General features: G+C 40.5%; 1 protein-coding gene across 5 annotated transcripts; it reads right to left on the reverse strand.

The window, feature by feature from the left end:
- Positions 1-985: 985 nt before the first annotated feature.
- On the reverse strand, positions 986-19,914 carry foxn2a (forkhead box N2a). Of its 5 annotated transcripts, none has more exons than XM_020603234.1 (7): positions 19,733-19,914; positions 16,509-16,568; positions 8,869-9,446; positions 6,012-6,136; positions 5,697-5,746; positions 4,969-5,037; positions 986-4,020 (listed from the first exon to the last, which is right to left on the reverse strand). In XM_020603234.1, the coding sequence occupies exons 3-7, from the start codon at positions 9,430-9,432 to the stop codon at positions 3,593-3,595; spliced, it is 1,236 nt and encodes a 411-aa protein (XP_020458890.1). In that variant the 5' UTR covers positions 9,433-9,446; positions 16,509-16,568; positions 19,733-19,914; the 3' UTR covers positions 986-3,592. The 5 variants fall into 5 exon arrangements, with proteins under 5 accessions (XP_020458890.1, XP_020458891.1, XP_020458889.1 ...); XM_020603235.1 differs by having other exon boundaries at positions 16,480-16,568; XM_020603233.1 differs by lacking the exon at positions 16,509-16,568.
- Between the last annotated feature and the right edge of the window lie 460 nt (positions 19,915-20,374).

Below are 20,374 nucleotides of genomic sequence, written 5' to 3' on the forward strand. Positions count from 1 at the left end.
CAGCGCTGAACTGCTGGACTTGGTGGAAAATATTTGCCAGCTGTAACATGCTTATGTGAAAACTGAGAAACCAGCCACATGGAGATGTAGCTGTTCTAAAAAACAGACTATTATTAGCTAGAATGCTGATCTTATGGCCTTCACAGCAGATGGCAATGTTGATCAAAAATGTATCTTGTGTAGGCTACTAATGTAAAGTGATGACATTCTTGTGCTGTGGAAGAGTGTGGAGGGCAAAAAGATGCTGTCTTAAGTGCAGTGAAGCTGAGCTGCAACTCATACTAGAACAAAAAGATACATACAGTGATAACAAGAACAGGTTTTTATTAATATTTTGTAATACCATATATAATGCAATTGCATATCTTTGGCGAAAATAAATCTTATAAACATTTTATCAACAGAGGTTAGCATACAAAAATCAAAAGGTGTGTCGGTCCAGTAGACATGGCAGACAACTGACACAAACTGATACTGGGTTGGCAGCTTTGTCAAATGCAACATGTTCATCATACCCATATGAACTGCAACAGAATTTAGAGAATCACATAATCAATATTGAATAACAGCTGTTGAGCAATGAACCAACTGGGTTTTGAGTTAGGTTGAGTCCTGGAAGCTAGCTCATTCACAGATCACATCACTGACTCAGTGTCAGTTTGAGACCAACACAACATTTCATTTGCAAGTGCTACAGAAAGAATGAGTGAGATTTTCCTTTACAAGTCTCTCTATAATATCTCTGCAGTCATCCCTATACTTACATGTAGCTCTGAAACTACACAGCAGCAGTGTGGGGACTGAGTCTGTTCCAGTTTTTCAGTGAAAATATTTTAACATCCCATAACAACACGTGGAAGCATGAGTTATGAGTGGCTGTAATTTTTAAAAAAATATTCTAGTCAGTGATGAGATCAAGAGACTAATCTTCAGTTTGTGGCTACTTAAGTCATAATATCTAAATGTAAACCATACATGAGATGAATGTAAAAATAATTCAATTGGCTTACAGCACATGGGGAAGGTGTTCATTGTTTATACCCCAGCTGTACATCAATTTTGGCAAAAAAAAGGTTGCAGGATCAATGTTAATGTAATTCTATCCAGCCTAACAAAAAGCAAGACAAAACATCAAGAAAACCTGGCAGTCGTGGTTAAATTGGCAGGAAAAAAATCCACTCTAGACACAAGAGACATTGGCAAAAATACTTAATCACTACAACATAGTGAAAGGAAAAAAAAATGTATTGCTGTAAAATAAACAAGGAGAAAACCAGAATATTTAGTAAGAGGATTTCACAGAGGGAGGAAAATAAACATATCTAGTCATTCGATTCAAATGGCCAGTGTTTGAGTATGCATTCAATAGTCCCATAAATTAATGTCATAAATAAGGTGATTAATGAACAATAATTTGTTCTTTTTTTTCACAGCTACACAAGACCAGTGTATGCAAGTATTACTTCTGAGACCTGCAGCTTACTCAGCTAAGAACAGTTCCCACTCTAAAGCAACAAAAATAAACCAAGAAATTGGTCAAGTCACTGTACTGATTAGTCCTGTCTCGTTTCTTGTTAGGATGATTCAGAAAAGTAGGGCAGCGCAACTCTATTTCACATGTACAATGTGGCAGCAGGGGAATATAGCGACCATGGCCCTCTGCAGTTTTACATCAGTGGCACAAGAAATGTTTGGCACTGCCCATGCACGCTATAACAACTATCACTGTGACACAATGGGATCTAGCACTGTTGGAAGGAATAATATCATTTTCAGCGTTACACCTGTGTGCCTCCACGCTACCTTGTGTTACGCAGTGTTGAGTGTGCAGCCTTTCTCAAAGCTCTGATGAGAACTTTGGCCTTTTACAAAGGCAACTGGCAACTTTGCCTCAGTGAACTGCATGCAATCGACTGACAATAAACACTCCATTTCACAGCTTGAGATGAGTGCGTGCACTTCCTTATTTTGTTATAAGAGGAAGAGCAAGGACAAAACACTAGTGACCAGCTAGAACTGAGGGCACAACGTGAGAGCAGCACAAGTCTTCATCATCTCGCCTGCGAGTGAATGCAGATACAAAGTCCAGCTCTCTCTGGCCATGACCATATTCTCATTCTTCACATTGACTATGCTCTACACCCTGCACCTTCATGTGAAAACACAAAACAGACACATTTTCCTTAAGGTTGTGAATAAATTCAGCCACAGGATCAACCAACAGAAAATGAGCTGTATAATTCTGTAAAAAAAAATTTAATCATCAAACTGCAAACTCAAATAATGGTGCAAGAAGCTGTGGTCATTTTCTGTCTGACACCTTTTTCTGACTATTAACCAGCTCTGCATTCAAAAGATCCAGAAGCAAGCAGGCCTACAATACAACTGTGGCAAGGAGATCTGTTGGTAAACCAATCCTATTCATCGGAGCAGTAGGACTACTTTGTCAGTAGAAGAAAAGTGTTTGACCATTTCAAACTCTTCTCTGCCATGATGGGTATCTCAGGTTTAGGCTGAAGTAGACATGGACTATGATACACACACAAAAACAAAACAAAATCTATGAACCTATGAACCCACAGTGAACATCTGGCAATACATGGCAGATGTTCACTTTGCATACGTGGTCACCAAACATGTGAATATATGTTCTGTGTCTGCACAAGAATTGTCAGAAACACACTGATGAATGAAAGGGATTGAGCAGCAGATTTGCAAAAACAAGGAAGTAGCTTTCATTTCTGTAGCACTGTAATGGCTGCACAAAACTGAGTGAAGTAGTATAGCTAGCTTTGCAACTAAATTTGGCAGTGGCAGAGTAATACTATTTCCATGTCTTGCTAATTCTGAAAAGGTGCCGGAGCTCGCGTGTGATCAGTTTGTTGCACAAGATCATAATACTACTTCATTCATTCACTTGATTGTAAAGTTTAACTAACATACTCAACTGTGAAAAATGCCACTGTGAAACAATGTCAAAAAGTTAAGGTTGTGGATTAATTATTGCATCTCTCTTACAAGAGGATTCATAGAGCAAGAATTCCTTTCAAAACAGTGGCATTTTTAATCACAAAAAGGAGAAACTAATAACACCAGGAGGTTAGATTTTGTCTGTTATAAACATGCACTCATTCGCTTCATAAATAGATTCACTTGGAAGAGGATACAGGTTTGAGGAGGAAGCATGCAACGCTCTGAGTTACAAAACCTTCGGCATTTCCCATTTTGTCTGTCAGAGAAAAATTCTTAAGTCACCGTCTTCTAATCCACCAGAAGCAGACAGGTCATTTAGGATAGGTATCTTGATGGTTCTCCATAGCCCAGACACCGACTCCCAGCAGTTACCCCCCAAGTTACAAAAGTCTCTATATGGCTTTGTTCTCCTGGGTGAACGATACTATTGCCATTTATTTTGTTGAACAGGGATATTCCCAAACAACAACAACAAAAAAAAAGGCTCAAAATGGCCAATGAACGATCAGATAAGGAGAAGTAGGCACACTGGGACACATGATCAGGGGTCAGACGTTAGGCTTCTAAGGGTTCAAAGGGTCCAGAGTCTGATGGGGGCAAAAAAACAAAAAACAAATCTTCATTTCCTGTTAAGTTTTGTGCTCTTGACAGTGCGTTTAGAACCCTCCATGCAGCTGCGTATACCAGCAAGGTGCAGCAAAGAGCCGGCAGCCTCCTTCAGCTCCTCATCCAGCTCTGGCTTAACCTCACGCCGTGCCCTCTTGCTGGTGGGCCACTTGATGGCTGGCGGACGTCGTGAAGTCTGGTGGACCCCCCTCTCGTCCCAAAGGTCGGAGTCCTCATCGCTGTGGAAGCCCTCGCTGCCAGCGCGGCGAGACTCTCTGCGGTCGCAGCCTGCTTCATCCAGGGAGGAAAGAGATGAGGAGGAGGAGGAACGGGAGGAGCAGCGCTGCAAGGCTACACTGCTGTAGTTGTGGTCCTGCTTTGGATCACTGCTCACCAGAACAGAGTCGGGTCTGGAGAGGTCCAGTGGGCTGTCAGAATTGCCTGAGGAGAGCAGAAGATGGAAGGAGTGATTAGTCTGATAAACAGTCTAAATAATGTACATTATACACATGTAAAATTAATTAAACAGTCTCTTGGGAACATGTCTCACTTTAGTTGGTTCACAATAGGTTGTGAGTGGCAATAAGTATATCCTACTATACATTTACAGTAAACTACCTACTTTTTTTTCTGAAAAAGAAAAAGCAGAATCAAACCATACACTGTAGTTTCAGCTTGCTTTGTTTACAAATGTAAAGCAGAACTAAGACTAGTCTCGGCCCAAAAGGGGAAACCTGATTTAAAAATATCTTTTTGTATGCAGAGCCATGGCATGCTTTTCCTTGTTTTTTGACACATCTACAACATCAGAACAGTGAATTATCATCTTAGACGTGACCTAAAGCTCAAAAAATGAGACGTACATAAGTTCTAGTATTTCGTTGCACAAGTAACTCAGTTTATACAAGTCTTGCAAACTATTTTGAGTTATGAGGGGTGCCAAGCTAATCTAGAGATACCCAAGATTAAACATTAAATGGCTGGAAACGAGCAAAATGAGCATGCCACGGGCACTTTAAAGCAGAATCAGGATAGATGGGCAAAAGTGCAAATATTATCAAAACCTATGATATTAAATGGGCCTTAGAGGGCTTTAGCAGGCAGTGAATTAATTTAACCAAGTACAGGCTACATCATTTTTATGATTTAAACTATAAGCAAATAGCATTTATAACTCATTTTAAATGAATGTGTACAGAAAGAGTAATGCTCCTGAAACCTTTTCTATGCAAAAACCAAAATGTATTTTATACAAACAGGACACGTACATCACAAATTCAAGCACACAAAATAAAAGAAGTTTAAGCAATGAGAGGGTGGTATGTCAGGGGTAGAAAACAAAGAGTTGGAAGAATAGGTGAAAGTATGGCTGCTTGTGGATTCTCTTACATGGGTCAACGTGGTGCCCAGGGGCAGAGTTTAAGAGCATCATGGCAGTGGCAGCATCAATATCAGACTCTGGAAGAGGAGAGAACATGCATGATGGTCAGTCCTGAGGTGAGAAAGCATGGTAGTATGGCATCTCTAGTAAGAATGGGAACACTGGGCTCTTTCAATTATTTTAAGCTAGAGACATGATGACCCAGTAAACGCTTACTGAATGGACTGGATATGCAGAAGCTTCACCTAAACAAACCAGAGCATATATACAAGCCACTGATATAGAGAGCGCATCTGATCTTTTCAGACATGACAAAGTGTCTAAAAGCCTCATTGCTCACTTCTGGGGTTCTACATTATTAATGATTACAGTGAGACTGAGTGCTCGACACTCAGCACCAGCAGAACCTCTGCCTGTCGTCAAGGTTACAAATCCAAGAGGCAGAGGGGGGGGAAATAGGAGGCTGAGACATCGACTGGGAGCTCTCGACGTTATGGTCTACATGAAGCATCAATGACTCAAAAGCAACAAATGAAACCAAGAGCTGAGCATAAAAGCACTGTGATGCTGAATGTGCTGGGACTGAAATGTGCAAAGGCAACATAATCAAAATACTGCACAAACACAAGTTAAATAACTGCACTGACTTGATTTTCTATAAATCTGCATGTTGTTGCTGGGGAGGCAGCTTTTATTGTACATATTGAAACTGAAGAACTGCTAGCTTCGGTCTCACCTTTGAATGAGCAGCCTTGTAGAAAGAGATGACGAGGGGGTGAGGAGGCACTGCAGGTCAGCAAAAGACATGAAGGGTCCGATTTTAAGTTTGCAAAAGAAATGTAAAGAAAAATCAAATGTCACACTTCAAAACATAACTTATATCATCTGATGTAGAAAAATAGAAAGCCCAGCATGCAAAATAAAACAAAAGCCTATTAATATATGCTTTGTTAACTCTACCAAGTCCAACAAAGAGACACAGAGACAGAGCTGATGTGTCAATACCAACTCATAACTGACAACATTCAGAAAGTGTCTGAGGAAAGCTTACCTGGGTGGGGAGGCGGGTGGTGTGTAGAAGGCATGTGTGGCAGGGAAGTGCTGCTTCTTAAGGGCTTGGATCAGGTTGGGGCGGTATTCTGGGTCAACACACCAGAGAGAGCCTTTTCCGTTGGCCTGTAGGAAAGGTTAGGGTTTAAATTTAGTGTTTCACACCAGTGTGTATCCTTAATGACTAACAAATGGCTCTAACCTTCGCGGGCAACTTGAGTTTCAGTGTCCTGTAGTCCACATATCGAAGTGTCCTTGGGCAAGACACTGAACCCCAAGTTGCCCCCAATGGTTAGAGCCATCAGGGTGTGATTTGGCACCGCAGATGGCTTCCTCGGTCCTGTACCGGAAACAAATTCCTTGTGTGTGTAACATCCTCTATCCTATTTCCTGCATTGAAATATAACTGCAAAGCAGAATTGTTTTACTGTTTTGATGCATTGTTTATATTCCCCTTTGCTAGCAGTCTTTCACCGCCTTTATGAGTGCATTGCTATGTTTCTGTGCATGTTACTACCACCAACCATGTGTGTGTCACATATGCATGCTTGCCATTTGTGTCCTCATGCACAATGCAAACAAAACAGGGGCCCACTCACAAAAACATTTCTAGGTTAGCAATCAATTTTGATGATCTGTGCAGCTGTAATATCTGTAACTGTAGAACACTAGAAATGACAAAATCATTATTTATCAGGGAAAAAGCAAAGTGTAACGATAACCCTTTACAGATTTAGTCAATTTGGCAAAGCAAACACTTTCAGCAATAAACTTCATAGCACGGTTAATAAAAGAAACTGCTTTAAAAAACAGACAATATTTTTAAAAATGTTAACTATGTGGCTAGAATTTATATTAAATCCATGTAAATAAAGTGCAGCATTTTTGTCAGAGTTCACATTCAGAAGATTCTTGATTTCTCAGCTGACAGAATCTGAGTACTAGATACAGTAAACTGCACCAAAAGCAGCATAATGTGTCAAATTAATTATGTCTCACTTTGTACATATGGCAAAAACTTTAAGCAAACTCTTCTTTGGAGAACTACATCAAGAACAAAACAGAGGAAAACAGCAATTGCATAACTAAGAATTCCTTCACAGCGTCAACAAAAGGAGGAAATAACTGCTCTGCAGCACTGTGTGAGTAATGGATCTGTCTGTCTGTAATGGATGTGTGAGGGACTGTGTTAAAAGTCACTTTATCTCATGGCGGCATATTCTTGCCCAGTCTGGGAGGAGGATAGAGTGAGGGAGGGAGGAGAATAACCTTGACTCATATTACCAACAAGCCCAGATGAAGGAAGAAGGAAATGTCTCCATAGCAACGGAAACCACCAGTCAGTGTGTCATGTGAAACTGGTGCTGGTCTCTCAGTAGACGAAGGGCTCACGCTGTGCACCTGCACGCTGAGTGTACTGCAAAACGCCATGTTGCTACACGCTGCACGCTAACTGCCATCCACTCCCATGGTGGAAAATATCAGGTCTTAGCCAGGAACAGCCTTGACTGCACAGGTTCTACCAGTCACAAGTCCAAACTCATACTGAAGCTCAATACGCTTACAATCTTGTAACATGAAAATTAGGTTGTGTATCAAGTCTCCCACAGGCACGCTCGAAAACCTCTCTAAAACTTGATCAACAGATGCAAACTAGACTGAAGGGAAACAAAAAAAAAGCTGCACTTGAGCTCCATTAAAGACACTGAAAACCAATTTTCCTAATTAGCTTCTAACTAAGAGCAATGAGGTCATAAATGTTTGTTTTGTTTTATCTGTGTTTTTCTCACAAGTCTGACATGGGCATGGCTTCAGTTGGAAACAGGTGATGTCACATACTTCCACACACCAATCAGGATTATGCAACATTTGAGGAAACTCTGAATATAGCCTTCAAAGTGCTTGCTTACTGTATGTTACCAAGCCATAGTTAAGCAAATCGGATCAAACTTTGCACAGAAAAAAAAACAACAACAATGAAATAGTTTTTTAACAAGGTTTATATTAGCTTAAATTAGTCAAGACTATTTGAAACCATCAAAGCTTTCAAAAAAAAAAGGTTTAGTTTAGTTTACAAGAATGTTTGTGCAGGAAGTATAGGATGGGTTTATCCCTTTGTCACACACATGTGCATATGAGACAGTCAACTTCTCTTTTTTCTTTTCTATACAGAAATAGCACTTAACTCTGCCAGGACCAGGCTGACAAAGATTCATCCTACAAAATCATGTCTGCACTTTAGGTCACATGTGCTTCCTTCGCAGTGTGACATTGAGGTTTCCAAATGTGGGATACTGCAGTCCTCAGTTAATAGTTAACAGTTTTGCTACTGTCGGGAGACATAGTCCTATCTCAGTGTGCTGTGTTTGCATTTCCTCTGAAGGAGTATCTGTGACCTTGACTGGATTCCACCCTTATCGCAGCAGAGCCAGAGGTCCTGGACACTGGCACATGAGCCCCACTGCAGTGTTACACTGCAATGTGCTGTTCGACAAGAGTATTTTGTTAAACAAAGCAGACACATTTGGCCTATGGAAATTTTAATATCATATCATCATCTTTTAAGTGCAGGCTCCACTGCACTCAGGAAGAATTATCCAGTGGTATATATTATCCAGTAAATGTGAAAGTAGGATCACACTCGATAACAAAAATGTCTTTATTCTGTCAGAAGAATACATCAAATATTATTAATGAGTGTGATCCTACTTTCACATTTATTGGACAATATCACATCATCAAACAAAGGTTTTTTTGGTGACAATAGGTCTAAAAGAATTAATTCAAACAAACAAACTGGTTTTCTCAGTTTGAATTGGTGTGAAGTATATGACCATTAGGAGAGTTTGTTAACCTACCTTTCCCAAACTCCTTTCGACTTTGCGGAAGCATTTGTTCAGGGACAAGTTGTGACGAACTGAGTTCTTCCAGCCAGTGGGGGCACTGGAGAAATAAGGGAAGTGCTCAAGAATCCAGCCATAAATTTCTTTAACAGGCAAAGACTTGCTAGGTGACTGCTCAATGGCCATGTAGATGAGGAGGGAAAATGAGAAAGGGGGCTTAGACTTCAATGAGTCCCGCTCCCTGCCTCTGCTGTGTGATGAGGATGAGGAGGAGGATGACGGGCCCTGGTTGGACCCGTAGTCTCCCTCTATGTCAAAGAGGGGGCTGCCGCTGGGCTGGGCTTCAGGGCCCCCCAAAGTGAAGTTCTGAAGCAGGTTCTCGTGGAGCCAGTTGAGGTTGGTGAGCTCCTCATCCTCTATACCTCCAGTGCGATCCACGCTGGTTGCCAGCGGACTGGATGCACACTCCGCCTCTGGCAGTGTTCCCACACCACAAACACCTCTGAGCCCTGCTCGCTCCTCTTGCATACCCGGAATTTCCGTTTTCTTATCTGGTGACATCCCAATGATTGGACCCATTAAATCAAAGAGGTCTGGAGAGAGAGAAAGAAAAGGTTCTTAAGGATAAACAGCTTACACATACAGACACAGTCACAGTGTGATGGTGACTTGATTTCAAAACACAGTCGACACTATGAAATAAGTGGGTGCTCTTCCAGGCTTGACCTTGTTTTCTGAAGTTTTCCCTGGGGACACACCACCTGTACCTGTGCCTGTCTACATCTTTTGCACTTCCTAACTCTCTCACTGGCCCTCTCCTCCACGCCTGGCAAGGACAGAAAGGCTCTCAGCTCTCTACTCCAACCAAGGACGTTCGAGGAGGTCCTCTCAAGCGTCTGAACTGACTTCAGGCTCCACTCCACGACGCCCACCTTGTTTCAGACAAGACCCAGCTGCTCCTTTTGTGTAAATGAGCATGAAGCCATCCAATGACTGCAGGAATGAGTGGAATCCTCCATCTTACAGAGTGAATAGCTCTTACAGAATGATCTACATTCAGCCAAGATCAAGACTCAATTTGTCACATGCCAGATTAAGTAGTGTAAAGAGGTTACAAGTTGTCAGTCACTTAATGGCAGTAGGAAATTCAATATTGCCAGGAGCCCTGTATCATTAACCAATTCCACCCAAGTATCATTATTAATAAAACAATAAAACTTTTTTGCATGGGGTCAGAAAAAGCATGCTATCTTATACAACAGCAGTGATCCTATCCGAGTTTTAGTTTAATGTACTGAGCAAAGAGAGATTTCAATTTATATGTTTGCTGAAAAAAATCTGAATAATTGTAAAACGACAAGCTGTTGTCTTCCACAGTGGCTGGTTAGGCCAAGAGCACACTATCACTTTATGGCCCAGTTCACAACAAGCTTTATGTCCTGGGTGTCACCATGACAACCATGTCATCACTTCAATTAAGAACAGAAATCCCACAAACAAGAGCCAATAAAAAAAATAAGTAATCCATGCTGGTTGGCTCTGCCCAAAGCGGCTGCCCTGTAACAAAACACTCCCGCTCCACCTGTGTGCTGACACCAGACGTCCTGGTTCTGGAGTAGTCTGGGATGCTCTGCGTCTGGACTGAGATGGGAAGGAGGTTGCAGAGGTAAAAGTGCACAGAGTGTGGTGGATAGACATATCTTTTCACTTCAGTATTAAGATAAGAATTGGGTCAAATTTGCAAGTGTTTACACAGTGGGGGAGACGGGAGACAAAATGTAGACGCATGCACACATCAGCATGTCAAAGCCAGTCAGTGAAGAAAGGAGGGGGTTCAAGAAGGCATTACTGCATTTAAAAAAATGACCACTCAACTCTCAGTGAGGGAGAGAACATGTAGCACACAGCGACTTCCAAATCCAGTCATGACTTCTGCAGCGCTAAAAGCATGCTTGTGTATTTGTTTCAGTTTATGTCCTGTGTGCTCTATAGATGACGTCATGTTAGCTACATTTTCTCCTCCATTCTGCCTGTCTATCCTCTACTGAATGTTTTAATGTGTCAGAACCACTGAAATGGCCTTATGTACCATATGTATACAAGTATACAGTGATGTATATGTGGTACACAATATATACAGAAGTCAAAGAGCTTTCCAGGCAGAAGGCAAAGGGACAGCCAGAGAGAACAAGAGACAAAACAAAAGGGAAATCCTTTTACGGAAAGACAGGGCATGACAGAAAGACCAAGAGACTGAGAGAAAGAGAGAGAGGAAGAGAAAAATCAGTCTAGGATGAATCACAGCTCTCAGCAAAGTAGATCAATCAGATATGTCAGGCAGCAAGAGAACTGCCCATTTGTGTTAAAACAAAATCTCTGCTCAAATGACCAACAGACAGAAAGATATTGGATTTGACAGGTTCCTACTCTGAGTGAATTTACTAAAAGAAAGGGGGCCGAGCAGAGAGATGAGTCTACAATTCTGTCGGAAAATATCATGCATCCTTCCTAAAACCGATTCAGACTATATTTGGCTGTTTGTGTGCATGTCTGAAAAATGAAGTGTTGACGTACAGTGAGCAAGACTTCTACAAAGGACTTATATTTGTGTTCATGATTGAGTGTGGCATCAGACAAGGATCTCAGACTGGGTTCAAAATAGAATTAAATAGAAGATAACATGGCAGATTGACCAACTACGAAGCCCTAGGTTGTATCAGTTTACGTCAAGTCTAGACCCGTGACTTTGTTACCTAACACATACTGATGACAAACAGTATACCACAAGCTAACACAGGCGTGGCACAAAAAAAACTCCTTGACACCATTGGGTTTTCATTTGATTAAAAGGTGAGTGTTTTCTAAAGCCAGAGTCAACTGCAAAGACTCCACACAGCTGTCCTTTCTTCTTCAACATGCCATGAGCAACAGCCTGGTGACCTGTTGCAGTTCTGTGGCTGGCACATGAGAAGAAGTCACGGCCTGGGTGAAGTGTGAGACCGCTGATTAACCCTAAAGCAGCCCTGACCTCTCAGCTACACTCTCGGGTGCCAGAAAATGCTTGTCCTCTCTTGAGCAGCTCCTCCAGAAGACCTTCATTTGACTATCAACAGACGCAGGGTGGCTGGATGAGAAAGCTGCCTCACATCCAACCACACACAGGAAGTATTTTACCATTATTGCAGCTGGTCAATTGCCACCGCTGCTACAATGATTGCAGTTATCATTGCTCTTATGAAAAGGCATCAAAGGGAGGCGGCTGGGAAGGCAATGAATAATGGGACACTAGTGTGTAAAGAGTGTGGAGGGAGCTAATAAGCTGGACTGGTCTGTTGACTGCAGCTCATCCTTGAAAATACACCAAAGCTGCAATGGTGCTGACCCGATGGCTCATCTGCAAGTTAAAACAGCCCTGCACACCGCCAGCCTCATCATATTCATGTGCAAACAGGCAGGCACTAACAGCAGGTGCCACGGCACATTTCCCCCCTTTCAAACTGCTCTTTTATCCTGTTAAGCACTTAGCCTATTCAAAAATACACAAAGACATATGGAGATAACTTGAAGTGGCAAATCAAGCCATTGATGTGTCACACATGTACAGGGGAATGTAAAGGAGATGATAGAGGCATCAAAATGAAGAGGTACTGGTTTGAGATGTTTTCTAGGAGCAAATCTCATGATCAGGACTCAGTTGCCACGGCAGCCAGTGTTGCGAGAGAAGCAATTGCGCTTATGTCTGTGCATGAAGAGCTAATGTGGGGAGATCAATACAGGCGGAAAATGCTGAGGCCAGCAGTCTGCTGCTGTTCTCTACAAACCTGTCTGACAAAGAGCAGTGGAAAAGGCCGCGGCCAACCTGGGTGTTGTGGTGCTACTAAGTGCCATGAAGGCATACTTTAAAATACTCATTCCATATACCAAAAAGCTATTTTTCTGAGTTAAATAATGACAGACATATCATAATTTTTTAACAATTAAGAATTTTTTTAAGTAACTAATCAACAACAAGATGTCAGGACAAAAACTCCCCAAATTATGCACTGAACTGCCTTTTATGTACTCACACCACACCCTCTTCATATGAAATAAACCAGTTGATACACACCAGCTACACCTCTGTAACAGATACACAAAAGGTGTGTCGCACAACCCCATGGCAAGAGATGTTATTTGAAACCCTAACTAATATTTAGGTGACTACCCAGTCTGGCTAGAACTCTAAAAATGTGAATGACACAAAGGGGAGCTGAGTTAGAGCAGGAGAAACGGGGAGGGAGAGAGAGAGCGAGAGCGAGAGAGAAAGGTCATAATATGTTATAACAAATAAAGCATCCATTAATGTGGAGGCTAACCCAGCTACTGTTAAAGCACTTCTAAATGATTCATTTTTAAATAAAAATAATCAATGGATTCAAAGAATCTACTCCATGCCTGAAGTGAAAGCAACAGAAAAAGCCTGCACAAAGCATTACAACTGGCCCCACACTTGGCTCGTACAAAGGAGCAGTTGTTTTTGCACTAGTCATGTTTCAGTAGTGCTCAGTATTCACCTCACAGTTTCAAACAGAGGACCGGGAGGGAAGGAAACACCTCCTGCCTGTTGAGGAAGTTCATTTTCAGAAAACAAATTCAGACTTCACACAGAGACAGTTAGACATGCTCCTCAACAAAAGGGTAGACTCAAGCAGCAAGGTGGCGTTTATTGAAGCAGCAATGTTTACTTTGGCAAACTATGAATTTCACCGACATGTAACCTATAGAATGCTGACAAACACCCAAGCCGAACCTAATGTACTGACTGATGACTTCACTTAACAGTTTGAGAAAAACAAGCTAACAAAACAATCGATAATGACGACAATGTTCAGACACCTTCACAAACACACAGCAGCATGTTGTCTGTCACAGGAGGTGAGGACTACCAAAGTACTTGCCAGGCCCCAGCCAACACTGAAACCTTATCTCTTGAGTCATGTGGCTGTAAGTTCAGTGTACAGTACAAACACACAACCAATAAGCACATGTAACAATTTACTTTCAAATATCAAAAGAAGCACTGCTTGCCAGACCATTTGCTTTATGCCTAAACACTACTGTCCAAATCCTTCAAATAAATGACTAAAATGAGATCTTTAAGGGGAATGTTCCTTTAGACGTTTTCATTCCTGAATCATAGCAAATTCTAATGTAGTCTGTTAAAGGTATCCACGTTGAATACAGCGAGAACATGGGGCTCTAAAACAGACCCAAAGATAACAGCATGAGGACAGCTAGAAGTACCTTGCTTTCAGAGAATGAAAATATTTTCTGAGGCGCATAAAATTAGCAAATCAACAAAGGTGCAAGTAGCAGTAATGTGACATTAAGATAGGCAACAGCTTTTGAGCTCTGTGCTTTTCATCTGGCAGCACCGAAGGGTTAGCTATCTGCATGTTACATTACAGCCTCTTATATTTGTCTCTCACTCCCTTCTGTTAATGCAAGATAAATAAAGAGTAAGTTTCTTAGGTGCAGGCTACAAAACAAATGAAAAAGCTGGCTCAGAAAAAGTATATTAGTGCTAATACCTGAGTTTTGGTACCACTTAAGACTTTTACCTAGTATGGACTTTTTCTATTCAAAACACTTTCAAGAATATTTGTAGTTAAGATTTGATACTCAGCATTAACTTTAATTATACAACATTATACATAAAGCAAGTTAGCAGCAACAATCACAGAATAACTTTGTGAAATCGGAGGAACATCAGGGTCCAACATCAAACACATTGTTATGTCCTTTGTAAAGCATGCATACACAAGTACACAGCTTCTGGTACAGCTTCTGCTTCACCTTAAAAATTTCAACAATCTTTTTTTGCAATAAATCACCATGGTGATCTAATAACAATGCCAGCCCTGTAAAAATAGAAAGCTCAAGACACGCTCTAGTAAACTGAGCATCATACTTAATCATGGTTTGGACAACTCTTATCCTTACAGTGTACAATGATGACCTCAGTTTTATGCAAAGTAACTAAGTACATTTACTCAAGTACTGTACTTAAGTACATTTTTGAGGTATCTGTACGTTATTTTCATTCTCTGCTACTTTAAACTTTGACTTCACTACATTTTGAAGCAAATATTGTACATTTTACTCCACTACATTTATTTTATGACTTTCATTACTAGTTTGTTTTCATAATCATATTAATACAAAAAAAATACAATAAACTTATAAAACTTTATTGATCCCTGGAGGGATATTTACAAGCTAGCCAGCAGTAGTTAAAATTAAAGGCATGTATTAAGGTAGCTGAAACTACCAGCTGCAACATTAAATGTGGTGTACACAATATTGCAACAGTAATTATAATCCAATAATATGATATACATCAATGTTAAATATGTCATTCTGCATAAGGAGTACCTTTACAATTAGTTTTTTAAGCATGTTTTATTGCTAATACTTTTGTACTTTTACTTAAATAACATTTTGAATGGAGAACTTTTACTGGTAACAGAGTATTTTTACACTGTTGTATTGCTACTTTTATATAAGTAAGGCACCTGGGTACTTCTTCCACCACTGGTTTTATGTTTACATTGACAGCTGTCCAGACACTGGTCTTCTGACCAAAACTTTAAATTTTTTATTCACATTTAATTTACATTTTTTCACTTGTAACATACAATAAATTTACTTTTTTGGCATCTGAAAAGCATCTGTTGTTCTGTCAGTGTGCGGACATTTTTAGTATATATGGTACATTTCACTGCAGCCAAACACCTAACCAGACCTTGTTGTTCTAGTGATAGTACAGCTGAACACTCAACCTGGGTTGGAGCTACTTCCTAAATTATGGTAAACAGACAATATAATCCCCATTCAGCTCCAAACATCCAAGAAGATCCTGAACATTTGCACACAAGCTGGTCAGCCTGTGACGTTACTGTCATACTGCCATCAATTAAATAAATCCTATTAATTCAGCCAGAGGTGACAAGACAAAGACCCACTGTGAAAATGGACACAGTTGTTATTCCCTCTTCCTTTCTCTCAGTCAAGTAAATAGGTCACATCAGTGTTGCTTTCAATGAGGCAAGTCCTAACGGGCTGCATCTCGAGTCCACCCCATCAGATGTGACAGGGACATTAGGGAGGGCACTTCATTACCACTGTAACCAATCAAGAGATGTTAAACAATAACTGTGAAAGATGGAGGGACACTACACTGCCTATATGCAACTTACACACAAGCAAACAAAAGCAGCTTAAAGAGGAAAAACTAAAGTTCACACTCAAAACATTCATATTCCCGCTGTGTATTTATAGATTTGCTGAACCAAATCGCAACATGTTCTGTCTTTTAGTTAATGTCATGGCATTAACTACAATACATTGACCTCCAGATAGTAAAATAGGAACAGCTGTTAAATGGAAAGCTTTTTGGGGTAAAAATAGATGCCATTTAGCTTTACCCTCATCTCTCAGGAGATGCTAACTGATTCAAAATATCACAGAAACAGAAAAGTTGGTCATTTGAAACAGGAAAATAAAATGTATGGGAAACAAAGGATAAAGGTGCTCTTAACATGACAACAGATGTTTACATTTACATCTAAAATTCAGAATAGCTACCTTTGTTTGATTAGCAGAATGTCACAGACCTGAGACAACAGAAGACGACACGCTCCTGGGGATGTCTTCCCTTCAAAAACACACAGGGGCTGCAAGCAGGAGATGAAACCAACGTTTCACTGCATGAGGCAGTCAACTCCACAAGGCAGACAAGTCAACATCAGCAGTCAGAGCTAGAGCTCACTGATTAGTGACTGAACTCAGAGAGATACTGTATACGACTGTTTAGTTTAGGCCCTCATAATGGGAGGTAGGAGATTACCCCATTCTTTAGAAAATCTACTCTAAGACTTTCTTCAGATGTTTAGAAAAAGCACTACTTAAGCCTACACCAAAGTAGCAATGCTCGCCTACTCTCACTTCCTTTACATTACATGCAGTAAGTTTATTTTAAAGTATTTTAAACACTACAGTAGGCACGCAACAACATAATTATGGGAAAACAGTCACTTCAAGTATGCAAAGACCATCTACTTCCTTATTCTGCCAATCACTGAATTATTCAGCCTCTTCAATTGCAACATCAGTGGCTACCCCAATCCAACTAAAACAGTCAGTACAATCAAAGTCACAAATGACTTGTAGCTAAAGGGTTTTCTGAGACCTGTGTGTTGTCAAGCTTTGAGCTTTTCAAGCAGCCAGTTCATGACAAACCAGATTTAGACTCTGTTAAACAATCCCAAAGGTTTTTGCCAAATGGCTCAGCTTTGGTAATGGATTTAAAACAGTTGTTTACACGCATACAAAAAAACTGAGTGAATTTTAGAGGACGCAACCTTTCCTTTACTCTGGGTCAGAGTACACAGTTCTGTGATAAGACTGATTACATGGCAACACCACCATTTTGAAATGCAGACTCTGTGCCACTCTTGCTTGGATAGGGGGGTAACAGCTACAGTAGCTGCATTTCAGTACTGTGAAATTTCCTTATTTAAATGTTCTTTACAATATATTCAGGATGTTTTGATGAATGAAGAGGAAAATGCAGCTCACTAAATTTAAAATGTAGAAATTCACTTGATAAAAATGTCTCGCTGTTGTGGTCTCTTTTGTCACGTTGCTTCATTGTTCATCATAAATCCTCTGAGGAACATCTTCCTGTTCTGTACAATAGAATAACATCTCAGAAAAGTGACACTGTTTTACCAAGTTTTAAAAATGGAGGGTGACATTCTTGAGAGTTAGAGGAGCTTGAGATATACTTGTTAGAACTGTGTTCACTACTGTGCTGGGTTGGTGCAAAATATCTCAGTGATATAAAATGAAACCTCTATAGGCAATATACCCAATATATATTATTCAATATACTGAAGAATGTGACTTTTGGGAAAAAAAAAAAAAAAAAAAAGAACCAAAAAGGTCTTGGCTTTGATTTTGTTCAATTAATCAAACTTACAAATCAGGCCAACACCCATGATTTCCTTCAAGATAATATGACAAAAACACCTAACTATACAATGACTCATGTAAGCAATTGTCACTTTGGCTAGTTGTAGCTTTCAGTTTCAAGTAAAGTAAACGCATATGACTCTCAAATTACCTTTTCAAACACTGTGCACTATGAACCTATGAAAGAGCAGACAAAGGCAGGGCAGTTTGCACATATTATACATGTGACTGAGAAGAACCCCAAACCATGGAGTAATGCCACCTATGGAAACTACGGTGTCTTAAAGTCTGATTGCATCATCTGTAATACCATTATGATGGTGCACAGCTAAAAATAATTCAACTCTACTGACAATATTTCAAATCCCTGTAGTTATTAAAGCCATTTCACGTCAGCAATAACTGTATCACTGGGTTACAACAAGTCTTATTTATAGTAATGAATGTCAGTAAAGTTAGCGGACCCTCGTCTATTCTGGGAGCCAAAACTACTTACCCCTCAGTTGTGTCTGTACCTACAAACATCTACAGGAGTGGGTACATGCTCAGACAACAACAGCAAAGACAACACATGGGTTGATCTACAATATGACCACAGACCTTGTGAGAATAACATAATGTGAGACTGCCAATGTTCCCTTTTGTCTTTTATCTGTCCATTAAGCTCCTGATGCCTTTGTGTAACACTGTCAAGCAACAAAAAAGGAACAGCGTCAGTCTATATTAATGTCATAACCTCATAACAGGGGAAAAAAATGTGCCACCACTTTTTTTTCCAAATATACTCAGAAACATCAGAGCACACAATAAATTTTACATGAGGTTTGTCCAGTAAATACATCACTGGCAATCAGCAGACAGAGAGACTACAAGGGCAGACAACACCAGCTACGTGGAATAACATTAAGTCCATGAAGACCTACTCAATAACACCATGTAAAGTATATCTGGGTTAAATAGAGATAATTTTCCATACACTCTGACATTGTTTGGAAAGCACTCGATATCTGGGACGATCCTATGATAATCCACCATGTGCTTAGCTAGCCAGTGTAGTACACAAAACCTCTGGCACCAATGACATATTTAACTATTTATAGATATGAGTGGAACCTACACCAACACAAATTATTTAATGTCAGCAAAGCTACAACTTTATAAAGTATACGATAACCGATAAGAAAAGACATTTCGAACTAAGTCCAAGCGAGTGGGGAACAAATGAAAGTGCTATTAGCAAAACTAATATGCTTCTAATGTTAGATATGGTGTAGTATTAATAACTACGCACTCAGAAGTAACGTTAACTCACAAGCAGTCACAACCAGTAACACAAAGAGGAAACACAAAGTTACACGCAGTGACGTGGACTGTTGCACAACATTACCCGACACACGGGAAGAGCTACGATGTAACGTATCTGTGCTTAGTTAATTACGTTTTGTTTAGCTTTAATGGCAGTAAGTTTACTATGTATAACGTTACCAGCGTTGACTTACCAAGTACCACCGTGAGGCAAAGTAGTGTTAGCAGCCGCTCGATGGCCAATGGACGTGAATCTACTGCTAGCGTTAGCATAACATTTGTAAATATCTAGACTATTGTAGTAATTCTGTTTCGAACAATAACCATCCTTCGCTGCTATAAATATCCCACTCCACTCTCCAGGCTTCGAGCTCCGAGAACAGACAGAAGTAATGTTAACATTAGCTAGCTGACCACATGCTGTCGCTTGTTCTGCCATGCTGGCTGCTCTAAGCAGAGTCACTTGACCACATTTACTTTTAGCTTGTTCGAAACACAAACCGTATCCTGTCAAACACTATTCAATTGCGGTAAACTTCAAAAACGATTAAATACTCACAATCATGCGCTGCTTGCCTCGCTACGGTGTGTTTAAAGACACGTCTGTGCGCAGTTTATTCAGATGTCTGTCTCACACAATGTCAGAGATCAGATCAGCAGCTGCTTCCTCCATACACGCAGCGCGCAGATCACACAGCGCACGGCAACGCTACCAAACCCCTTGCCGTCGTCATGGCAACCGGCCTACTTCAGCCAATCAAAACCCCTCCCTTCCTATCTCCCCTGGCAACTGCCGCAGCGCAGGAGCCCCGTGAACGAGCACGCCATCCTATTTTGCATCGCGCAATGTGATTTCCCTTTTATGCCAGCTGGCTGTAACGTAATATAGGTGAGGGAGATGGGTTTTGTTGTGTTTTAAATAGATTTGTTGAATAATGAGATATCATTGACAGTAAAATAGTCATGGGATGAGTAATAAATTAAATAAGTGTGCGAGTGATCAAGCCAGACGGGTCCCACACAAACAGACCCGTACAGGCTACACAAACACCTTGAGGCTGAGAGAAAGGATTTGTCACCACACCCTGCCTCGTGACGGCGGTGGACCTCCAACAGGGCCCCTCCCAGAGTAAACGATGACACCATGCGTCAACATTTGATTTATTATTTGATTTATTTATTTATTCTTTCAAGCATGTAA

This window comes from Monopterus albus, unplaced genomic scaffold (genome assembly GCF_001952655.1).
Source record: "Monopterus albus unplaced genomic scaffold, M_albus_1.0 scaffold60.1, whole genome shotgun sequence".
NCBI lineage: Eukaryota > Metazoa > Chordata > Actinopteri > Synbranchiformes > Synbranchidae > Monopterus > Monopterus albus.

Excerpts from the sequence above, each read along its gene's own strand:
- foxn2a (XM_020603231.1), bottom strand. The coding sequence starts at position 19,446 with ATGCTAACGCTAGCAGTAGATTCACGTCCATTGGCCATCGAGCGGCTG. Across the intron at positions 9,447-19,367 it reads TTGCCTCACGGTGGTACTTG|ACCTCTTTGATTTAATGGGT; the intron begins GTAAGTCAACGC and ends CTCTCTCTCCAG. Across the intron at positions 6,137-8,868 it reads TCGAAAGGAGTTTGGGAAAG|GCCAACGGAAAAGGCTCTCT; the intron begins GTAGGTTAACAA and ends CCTTTCCTACAG.